This window comes from Myotis brandtii, unplaced genomic scaffold (assembly GCF_000412655.1).
Source record: "Myotis brandtii unplaced genomic scaffold, ASM41265v1 scaffold165, whole genome shotgun sequence".
NCBI classification, from domain to species: Eukaryota; Metazoa; Chordata; class Mammalia; order Chiroptera; family Vespertilionidae; genus Myotis; species Myotis brandtii.
The window spans coordinates 15,337,275-15,347,482 of NW_005356042.1; the positions used below are offsets into that span (position 1 = coordinate 15,337,275).

The window sequence follows — 10,208 nt, forward strand, 5'->3', positions numbered from 1 at the left end:
CGGGCTGGGGGCTGGCGCAGCACCACGGAGCCTCAGGAGCCCCCAGCACAGGACCTGCGGGCTGCTGTGGCCGCTGTCCAGGGGGCCGTCCATGAGCTGCTGGAGTTTGCCCGCAGCGCCGTGGGCAACTCTGCCCACACTTCTGACCGTACACTGAATGCCAAGCTTAGCCGGCAACTGCAGAAGATGGAGGACGTGTACCAGACATTGGTGGCCCATGGTCAGACCTTTGACAGTAGCCGAGGAGGCCCTGGGGCCACTTCTGAAGACCTGGACCGCCTGGTGGCCTGCTCACGGGCTGTGCCCGAGGATGCCAAGCAGCTGGCTTCCTTCTTGCATGGCAATGCCTCGCTGCTCTTCAGACGGACCAAGGCCCCTGTCTCAGGGCCCGAGGGGGGCGGCTCCCTGCATCCCATCCCCACCGACAAGGCCAGCAGTATCCAGTCCCGGCCCCTGCCCTCACCCCCCAAGTTCACCTCCCAGGACTCACCGGATGGGCAGTACGAGAACAGTGAGGGGGGCTGGATGGAGGATTACGACTATGTCCACCTGCAGGTGGGTGCCCGCCCTGCCCAGGTTCCCCGGTCCTCTTTGAGCTCTGGTTTTTCCACCCCTGTCATGGGACCCTTATCACCCTCACTGAGGGCTTTGTGGCCCAAGGAGGATTTGGCCCCAGGAGGGCCTCGATGGGTCCCTTGTCCTCCTCTCACTTTGAGCTTCTAGGCCAGAGGGCCCCCCAGAAGCCCATTCCTCTCCCCACCTCAGGCCTTTGGGCCAACGCATCCTTGTCATCAGGGTCCTGCAGGTGAACCAGGGCAGAGGTGGCTGTTCTGTTTGGGGAGGTGGGTCCTGAAATATAAGCAAAGACAAAGATACTTCCAGGCAAGGGGGAACAAGCAAGGGGATGAGAAGGTGGTCCTCTGAGCAGAGACCGGGTGCCAGCCAGGTGGTCTCGGCATTCCAGGCTGAGATCTGGCACGGGGTCAGCACAGGGCAGGGGCAGGTGGGCAGGCTCTGTAAGCCTAGAGCAGTGGTTGGCACATGGGGCTCTTTGGCCCCTTGAGTGTGGCTCTTCCACAAAATACCATGTGCGGGCGCGCGTGTACAGTGCGATTGAAACTTCGTGGCCACACTCAAGGGGCCAAAGAGCCGCATGTGGCTTGCGAGCCGCAGTTTGCCGACCACTGGCCTAGGGGACGGGCATGAATGTGACTTCTGGCACCGGAACGAAGGCAGGGAGGCTGGCCTTGGCCACATGTAGTATGCCCACCCCTCCCTGTGCTGGCCAGAGATGGAGGCCCAGGAGGGCTGCTTCCTCTGGAAGCTGACCCACCTTGGGCCCGTGGCCTCGGTGCGAGCCTGGTGCAGTGTGCAGCGCCACCTGGTGGCCACTCTTCTCACTGCGCCCCCTCCTGGTCTGGGGGGGTCCTGGCTCAGCCCAGTCCTTGTGTCTCCCCTCCAGGGGAAGGAAGAGTTTGAGAAGACTCAGAAGGAGCTGCTGGAAAAGGGCAACATCATGCGGCAGGGGAAGGGTCAGCTGGAGCTGCAGCAGGTGAGGACGCGGGACACCCGCTGCTTCAGCAAACGCTGCTTGTCTGTCAGAAGCCAGCCTGCGGAGCTGAGCCTCGGGCCTCCCTCCCAGCCCCACTCCACTGCATCCTGGCCCCATGCGTTTGCTGGGTTGACACTAGCAGAGTGATCGTGGTGGACGTTTTAGAGTGAACATAGAGAAAAGTGTAAGAAAGCAGGAAAAGAAGCCGGTTACCCAGAGGAGTGTTTAACATGGTACTTTGTGAACAGTTACATCTGCCTTTATCTCACCCGTTTTTCCATGGCATTAAACATTCCTCATAAATTATTTTATAAGGTCATATAGCATTATTGTTGAACATTTAAATCGTACCCAGTTTTCTTTATAAATCATTTATCTGCAAATATAGAATCTCCTTCATATTTTGTACCACTTGAAAAAGACAGTTTACAAAAACTAAGGGAGTTTTATTCTGATTATGAAGATAATAAAAATTAAAACATAGACTAGCACAAAATAAACGCAGAAATATCACCCATAAAGTTCTCTGCTTGGTGCATTAAGTCTTTTTATGTTGTATATGTTAAGAACATGATTTTTTTTTTTTTACTTTTCATTTTGAAATATTTATAAATTCACAGGGAGTTGCAAAGAGTTTCCCCACGATTATGTTCTGACTGATTAGAGAGCAGCACCCAGACAAGAGTGATGTCCCTCGTCTTCACAGCCACTCAGTTCTCCATGTCTCTCATTGTGCCATTTTTAAAATGTGATAGAAATGGAATCATAAAGGAGATTGACAAAAGTTATTTGGAGAATCTCTAGAACAGTGGTTCTCAACCTTGGCTGCACATTAGAATCACCTGGGAATCTTTTTAAAATCCTGATTTCTGGGCCTCATCCTCCGGAAATTCTGTTTCTTTGTTACTAATGTTGTGGCCCCACCCCATAACAAAGAAACAGAAATTCCAGAGGATGAGGCCCGGAAATCAGGATTAAAAATCTGCCAATAGGACAGGAGGCCTGTCCCCGCGGCTGCGGACTCCGAGTGCCGCCCCTTTTGAGCCCTCATACTCTGTGGCTGCAGTCTCACTCTGCCTTCCCTCTCCCCAGCTGAAGCAGTTTGAGCGGCTGGAGCAAGAGGTGTCCCGGCCCATCGACCACGACCTGACCAACTGGACGTCGGCCCAGTCCCTGGCCCCAGGGCGGACAGGCAGCCTGGGGCCCTCGGACCGGCAGCTGCTGCTCTTCTACCTGGAGCAGTGCGAGGCGAACCTGACCACGCTCACCAACGCGGTGGATGCCTTCTTCACCGCCGTGGCCACCAACCAGCCACCCAAGATCTTTGTGGCGCACAGCAAGTTTGTCATCCTCAGCGCCCATAAGCTGGTGTTCATCGGGGACACGCTGTCGCGGCAGGCCAAGGCAGCTGACGTCCGCAGCCAGGTGACTCACTACAGCAACCTACTGTGCGACCTCCTGCGTGGCATCGTGGCCACCACCAAGGCTGCTGCCCTGCAGTACCCATCGCCCACCGCCGCCCAGGACATGGTGGACAGGGTCAAGGAGCTGGGTCATAGCACTCAGCAGTTCCGCCGGGTCCTGGGCCAGCTGGCAGCTGCCTGAGGACAGTGACCTGAGGGATGGAGGGTGGGGGACGAGGGCAGTGATGGTCCGAGCTGCCCCGAGCACCTCCCCGAGAGTCTCAGTGCTGCAGGCCTGGGGACAGGCATCCCCAGCTTCCCCAGGCCTGGTGCCCAGCCTGTCAGGGATTTGTACATATTTATGACAGGGCAGGGTGTGGGCTCAGGAGCCCAAGCAGAGCTAGGCCCCCAGAGCCCGGGCCAGGGAGCAGGCTGGCGTCTTCCCTGAGGGCGCTGCAGGCCTGGGGAGGTCCCAGCTCAGCAGCCAGGCCACAGGCGTGCAGGCCCCTTGGCCCACACGGCCTTGGTGACCCCTGGGGGCTGACCTCAGCCCCATGAGGGTGCTATGTCCCCCCAGGGGTCAGTGCCACTGAGATGTGCTCCTCAGCACCAAGAGAAACCCCTAAAAAACTATTTTTCATTATTGATTTTCCAATCATTTGACTAACAGTCTACATTTAAATAAAATTTTAAAAATGAAAAGCAGCCTCCTGAGGTGTGAGAGGCGGAGGACCCTTGGAGGGAAGGTGGGGTGTGCTCACGGTGATGCCCAGCGTAGGAGTGGGTTGAGGAGACCTGTGGTGAGGCTGTGGACGTCCTCTGGGGAATGGGAGGGTCCCAGCAGAAGAAAGCCAAGGCCACGGGAAACGGCTGGGCCACGGAGATAAGGCCAGTATCCCCTGCAAGGTGGGGCCAGGTTTGCTAATGGATGCAAGGCCTTGGGAGCTGGGGGTCCGTCCAGCCCGCCATGAAGTCTGGGCTGGGAGGCAGATGTCCGGGTCTGGTTCGGAGGTTCTGAGAGTCAGGCCTGCTCTGCCTAGGCCACGGCTCTCCTGGCTGGTTTTTTTGTTTGTTTTCATTTAATTATGTTTTTCTTAATTTCAGAGAGAAAGGGAGAGGGAGAGATAGAAAATCAATGATGAGAGAGAATCATTGATTGGCTGCCTCCTGCACACCCCCTACTGGGGATAGAGTCTGCAACCCGGTTCATAGGTCAATGTTCAACCACTGAGCACACCGTCTGGGCACTGACTGGTTCTTTAATAGGACAGAAGCTGCCGGGAAAGGGCAGCAGTTCCCTCATCAACCACTGAGTGTGGTGGGTCCCCGCCAGTGGCTCCAGTAGGCCTGGGAGAGGCAGCCAGGGGGCAGCTCCCGGGAGGGTTCCTGGAGCCACAGGTGTGGGACCAACAGCAGGCCTGTCCTCTGGATGCCACTCCCCGGCACCAGGCCAAGCCAAGCACTGAGCAGGGGGTGGATGGTGAGCACCCCGCAGCCCAGGTGGGAGCTGGGGGCCAAGGTCCTATTCATCTGCCTGGCCACTCTGGGGAAGTGACGAAGGAGGGACCCACCCAGGACCCCCTGCACCAGGTGGAGTGAAGGCCCAAGCTCAGGAGCAGAGTGAGGCCTTACAGGCCCTGACACAAGAGACGGATGCCATCAACATGTTTTCACGGGTTTATTGAGCTTTGTGGGAGCAGGGTTGTCAGGGAGACCAGGGCAGGGCCAGGGCCTCAGTTGTCGGCCAGGATCTGCCGCACCCAGGGCATGAGCTCCGTGACCCGGGCGTACACGCCAGGGCTGGAGGTGGAGCAGGTGCCGCTGCCCCAGGACACGATGCCCACCAGGGTCCAGGCTCCATCCTTCTGGCAGACCAGGGGGCCCCCAGAGTCGCCCTGCAGGAGGAGGAGAGGGCTTGGGTCTGGCAGCCCAGGTAGCCTGGCCCAGAGGCCCCTGGATGGTTCCCAGAGCCCAGTCCAGGGCCTGGCAGCCCTAGACCCAGCACCCGTCTCCTGGAAGGATTATGGGAACCTGAGCAGCTCTTTTAGCTCATGCCCTGGAAGTTGGGACCACCCCAGGGTGAGGTTCTGTGATGGAGGCTCACAACGCTGGTTTGATAGGAGGAAAGCAAGGGCAGTGGGGCCATGATGAGGAGCAAGGGCTGCTTCTGGAGCCCTGGGCACCCGTTCCTTGCCCAGGCGGCGCCCTGTACAGCTCCAGGAGGAGCTGTTTGCTCAGAACTCGACATCCATGGAATCTTGCATTGTGGTGGCCCCAAGCCCCACCGAGTCAGTGGTGGCCCGCCAGGAGATCCTTCCCAGCCTCAGCTAGGAGCACCCAGGAAGGAGCCTGCCTGCTCCCCACTTCCCTCTGCCCACGCCCCTGGCCTGGGCTCTTGCCTGAACCCACCCCAGCCACAACCAGGTGGGAGGTTCTGAAGAAAAAGGAGGGGGTTCCTGCTACCAGGCGGGGAGGAAGGGGTGCAGAGTGAGCCCAGGCAGCCATACCATGCAGGAGGAGACGCCGCTGGCGCCGGCGCAGACCATGAGGTCGGTGATCTTGTTGCCCCAGAACTTCTTGCAGCTGGCGTTGGACAGGAGGGGCAGGGCCGCCTGCTGCAGCTTGTCGGGGGTGTTGGCATCTGGAAGGGCCGGTGGTGGTCAGCACCAGCAGCCCCCCTGCCCGCAGCCTCCACCTGCCGCCCGCCCACCGGGTCACTCACTGTTGTGTTTGGTCAGGCCCCAGCCGGTGGTGGCGCACAGGGTGCCGGCGGGGAAGTCGTCGGCCTCATCGGGCAGGCACACGGCAGACACGGTCTGAGAGAAGCGGGCGGGCGTGGCCAGCTTCAGCAGGGTGATGTCGTTGTTGACGGTGAACATGTTGAACTTGGGGTTCTTGAACACCTGAGATGGGGCGGACAGCCACAGTTGGGGTCTGAGCAGAAACCGACCCAGGGCTGGGTCACCCTCATCTGTTGGGGTCCAACCCCAACAGGTCCAGGGGAGCTCGAAGGTGTGGACGGAGTCGGCGAAGAAGGAATGACACGGAGGCAGTGTTCAGATGATCAGCAAAGCCAGGTTCTCTTTAGCCAGGTTCTCCAGCCAGGTTATGTCTTTATTCTCCTGTTACATCTGTATTTATACCAGTTGATTTTAATCCTATCCATTCTATTCCAACGGTTAGGGCGTTTGTTATCTCATATGCTGTGCAGATGTTTCTTTCCTGCAGCGACTGTGTCAAGCAGCAAGGATGGACCGGCTTCCGGCACTCATCGCCTCCGTCCCCTCTGACCACGGGCCACTTCAGCTCGGCAGCTTCTTTCATGGGCCCAGGACGGAGGTGCCGACCCCCCTGCATGGAACCTCACCCCCTGCTTTCTGCTTTTGCCCATCTGGAGGGGGTATTGGGTGACCGGGAGGAACTTGGCTTCCTTTACCTCCCCGCAGCCCAGGGCTTTCTCAGGATGTTGGCCCAGCCCCGTTAGCCTGCCCTGCCTGGGCCACCTTACCTTGGCAATCTTCAGCACCTGGGTGTCCTCAGCGTCTGAGCCCTGGTCAAACTCCCCAGCCACAACCAGGTGGGAGGTTCTGAAGAGAAAGGAGAGGATTCCTGCTATGAGGTGGTGAGTGCGTGTGTGTGTGTGTGTGTGTGTGTGTGTGTATGCAGGTATATGGGCGTGTGTGTGTGTGTGTGTGTAGGTATATGGGCGTGTGTGTGTGTGTGTGTGTAGGTATATGGGTGTGTGTGTGTGTGTGTGTGTGCGCGCGCGCGAGCGCCTCTGTGTGGTGCTGGTCAGAGACAGGAGCTCCGAATGTCAACAGCTGCCCCGGGACAGCTGTGCTACAGCCTGTGAGTGTTTCTTTCCCAGTGACCCCTGGGAGGCCAGCAAGACTTGAGTTTTCTACACATTTCCAATTAGGAAACTGAGGAATGGAGCTCAGAAGGCCCTCCTCCCACCCCAATGGGTTTCCTGGGGACCCCAGGCCTCACCTGACCCCACAGTGGGCAGCAGTCACCACCCAGTCCTCGCTGATGAGGGAGCCCCCGCAGAAGTGGAAGCCGGTTTTGTCCTGGAGGAGGACGGGAGGTCAGCGCCGGCCGGACAGCGGCAGCCCTCGCGGGCCCCCCACCCCAGCGTGACCCTCACTCACCTGCAGGGACACCTGCCAGGGCCAGGAGCCGGGGACGGCGTCCTCCCCATTGACGATCCTGGACAGGCCGCTCAGCACGGGGTGGATGGCGGGGACTCCGCAGCCTGAGGTGGGCGTATGAGGTGAGGGGCAGAGGCCAAGGTCACCTCTGGGCCCCCCACCCAGGTCCCACCGCCCCAGGAATTCCCAGGGAGAGCTCAGTGTGCCCTGTGCTTCAGCCCAGACAAGCCCGGCAGGTTGAGTGCGGTGGTGCAGGGCGAATGCCTGGGCAGGGAAGCTGGGCTCCGGGATTTGAACCCAGCCCCAGCATTGCCTAGCTTAGCCGCTGAGTCTGTGTTCCCATAAACAAAATGGGACCATATGGTTGCTAACCTCGCAGAGCTGGTATAAGGATATGAGTTAACAGGTAAAGCACGAAGTTGTTCTGGGAACGTAAGCCCTCCGCAGACAAGAGTTTAAAAGGGCCCGAAAGGGCTGGTAGGGGCTGTCTTCCTGCTCACTATCTGAGTCGGTTTGGGAATCACCAACTCTCCAGAGAGCTTTCCGTCCCTCTGGATTTGTCCTCCCTGTTCCCCTGCACAGGTGTGAGGCCTCGGGGCAGCCCTAGGAGCAGCCACCTCCGCCCCAGGGCCTCACACTGGCTGGTCTGATCCAATCTTCCCAGCGTCTCCATTCTAGAGGTGGGGCTGCTGAGGCTCGGGCTGAGAGACCGCTCAGGCTCATACCACCTTGCATGATTGAACTGGGAGTGGGCCCCAGGGTTGGGGGCCCCGGCTGCTGCCGGCCCCAGCGCTCACCGAAGGCTGTGCCCAGGAGGGCGAAGCAAGAGAGGAGCCAGAGGAAGGCCATGGTGTCACTGTCAGGGAGGTGCAGGGCATGGGCCTGGGAGGCTCCCCATTTTATCCCTGTGACCAGGCTGTTATCTGGGGACCTTGAGGTGACCGTCTTTTTCCTGGGCAGGTGCCAAGTGGGCAGGATGTGCCCAAGCAGGCCCGCCTGGGACAGCAGCAGCTGCAGCCACGGCTTGTGCGTGGGGCCAGGGTCAAGGCAAAGGGGCACTGGTTTAGGTGGACCTTGACGCACAGCCAAGAGGAAATGAGATGTCACGGTTGTTCTTCATTCCCCTGCACTCGGCTTCCTCCCCAGGCCCTGCCTTGGGAGGGGCCCTGTGGCAGCAGCCAGACCTGGGCAAGCCACAGCCTAGTCTCTCACGGGCTGAGGGTCTGGACAAGTAATTTAGTTGGTCTATAAGTTCTTCAAAACCCCCTGGGCAGTGTGGTCGAGTGGGGAGGTGCAGGTGAGGGCACAGGTGGCCAGGGGCTGAGTGCTCCCCGAGTTTCGGGGATGGGTGTCCAAGAAGGCTCAGTGAGGCTCCGATGTCTGTGTGGCCCCTCGGGCTGCTTGAGGTGTGGTGTGGAAAGGCAAGCCGCCCCCTGCCGCTCACACAGACCTGGGTCCGGGGGCCACCTTGGGGCCCCTGCTATCGCCCCCCCGAAAGCTGATGCAGGCTGGACCAGGTGGGATCATGGGATCAGGGAGGCCTGTTTCTGGCTTGGACAACAGGGTGGGCAGTGGGGCCCTTTCCTAGCAATTGGCAAACTGGGGAGAAAGAAATTGAGGGTGATGCTGCTCCCCAAAACACACAGGGAAAACAATACGTCATGGCTGTTTCCAATTTCTGTCGCATTGATGATCATAGCGTGATGTTCACATACAGGTATCGGCACCAGGCCCTCTCTGACCCTATTTCCATATACACAAGATGGGGTGCTCATAGTATGTGTCCAGGCAGCGACCAGGCGGAGGGAGCGCTCCTAGGCTCACCAAGAGCCAGGGCAGGAGGCTGGGCTGGGGTGACCAAGGGGTGCACCTAGGAGAGCCCCAGTGGAGACACTGCTGAGCAGGGGCTCAGATCATCAAGTGTGTCCACCCCCCTCTCACCCCATGGCAGGGGCCCGAGTGGGGGAAGGGAAGGGCAAATGGGGGAGGGGCCTCGGTAGCCTGAGGCAACCTGTGGCCCTGGCAGTGGCTTTGGGAGCAGACAGCTGGCCGGGGCCCTGCACCCTCGTGCACACGTGCGGAGGCCTGGGAGCCAGCTCAGCTGCAGGTGTCCCGCTTCAGCTGGGGGGCGGGGCCAGGACCTGGCAGGGGCGGGGCCCTCGGCCCTCCCAGTGCTAGGAACACAGGTGTACAATCTTTTTCAGACCCTGCTTTTAATTCGTGGGGGTATTCATGCAGAAGTGGAATTGCAGAATCCTATGGTAGATCTGCTTAATTTTTTGAGGGCCCTCCATATGCTTCCACAGTGGCTGCACCATTTTCCATTCCCGCCAACAGTGCACAGGATTCAGATTTCTCCACACCTTTGCCAATTCTTTTTCTTATTGTTTTTTTTTGGTTTTCGTTTACGTTCACTATCCTAATGAGTGTGAAACCTTGCTGTGGTGTCGATGTGCATTTCAAAACGACTGGTGGCTTTGATCATCTTTCCTTGTGCTCACTGGCCGTTTGTATGACTCCCCAATATTTATGGGCCACTGATGCTGTAGGAACTTGGTGCCACAGCCTCTGCCTCCAGTACCTGTTCCCACCTGCACTTTAGCCTCTGCCGCCTCCAGTGTCATTTTGAGAACTTGTGATGCCATTCTGTGCCGTGACCAGGGTCTCACCCTTCCTGGCAAAGAGGCCATCCTGACTCCTCCCGGGTGAGCAACCCAATCCCAGAATCCCACGCTCCGAGGTCCCGGGGCCACAATGGCTGCAGCAGACACCGTCCTGCCCAAAACCTGTCGGCAGTCACACTGGGCTCCTCGAGGAGTTTTAATAGAGGGAATGTTTACAAAGATGTGGGCAGGATTTAGGGGAACCCACAAAGGATAGTAAAGTGCACAGGCTTCTAACCACAATGGGGACACACCTAGAGCTGAAGGGACAAGGGGCGAGCGGTGACGGAACCCCGAAAGGGCAGCTGTGCAGACAGGGCCGCCTGAAGGAGCTGCGCCCCCATAGAGGGAAGCCGCCTGGGAACCGAGAATAAGACCTGACTTCTCTCTCCTACCCTCACGGGGCCCTGCCCCTGCTGGGGCCTCCCTGACCCCCCCC

The 10,208-nt window shown here is 58.9% G+C and overlaps 2 protein-coding genes across 2 annotated transcripts in view; one reads left to right on the forward strand and one right to left on the reverse strand.

Annotated features, from left to right (window-relative positions):
• Positions 1 to 3,657, forward strand: part of BCAR1 (breast cancer anti-estrogen resistance 1) — a 22,669-nt gene extending 19,012 nt beyond the window's left edge. Inside the window, exons 7-9 of the mRNA XM_005862712.2 lie at positions 7 to 555; positions 1,463 to 1,552; positions 2,645 to 3,657. Of these exons, the coding sequence (XP_005862774.2) occupies positions 7 to 555; positions 1,463 to 1,552; positions 2,645 to 3,157 (1,152 nt within the window). The 3' untranslated portion in view covers positions 3,158 to 3,657. The remainder of the gene's footprint in view (positions 1 to 6; positions 556 to 1,462; positions 1,553 to 2,644) is intronic.
• A 961-nt stretch (positions 3,658 to 4,618) lies between these two features.
• CTRB1 (chymotrypsinogen B1) lies at positions 4,619 to 7,998 on the reverse strand. The gene is made up of 7 exons (XM_005862611.2): positions 7,904 to 7,998; positions 7,107 to 7,210; positions 6,946 to 7,025; positions 6,464 to 6,542; positions 5,678 to 5,858; positions 5,463 to 5,596; positions 4,619 to 4,850 (listed from the first exon to the last, which is right to left on the reverse strand). The coding sequence occupies exons 1-7, from the start codon at positions 7,953 to 7,955 to the stop codon at positions 4,689 to 4,691; spliced, it is 792 nt and encodes a 263-aa protein (XP_005862673.1). The 5' UTR covers positions 7,956 to 7,998; the 3' UTR covers positions 4,619 to 4,688.
• Between the last annotated feature and the right edge of the window lie 2,210 nt (positions 7,999 to 10,208).

What these genes read in the sequence shown, in the direction of transcription:
- CTRB1 (XM_005862611.2), bottom strand. Translation starts at nt 7,955, where the DNA reads ATGGCCTTCCTCTGGCTCCTCTCTTGCTTCGCCCTCCTGGGCACAGCC. An exon ending in AGGTGCTGAAGATTGCCAAG is followed by an intron (nt 5,859 to 6,463) that starts GTAAGGTGGCCC and finishes GCCCCATCTCAG; the next exon opens with GTGTTCAAGAACCCCAAGTT. An exon ending in GGGCCTGACCAAACACAACA is followed by an intron (nt 5,597 to 5,677) that starts GTGAGTGACCCG and finishes CGGCCCTTCCAG; the next exon opens with ATGCCAACACCCCCGACAAG.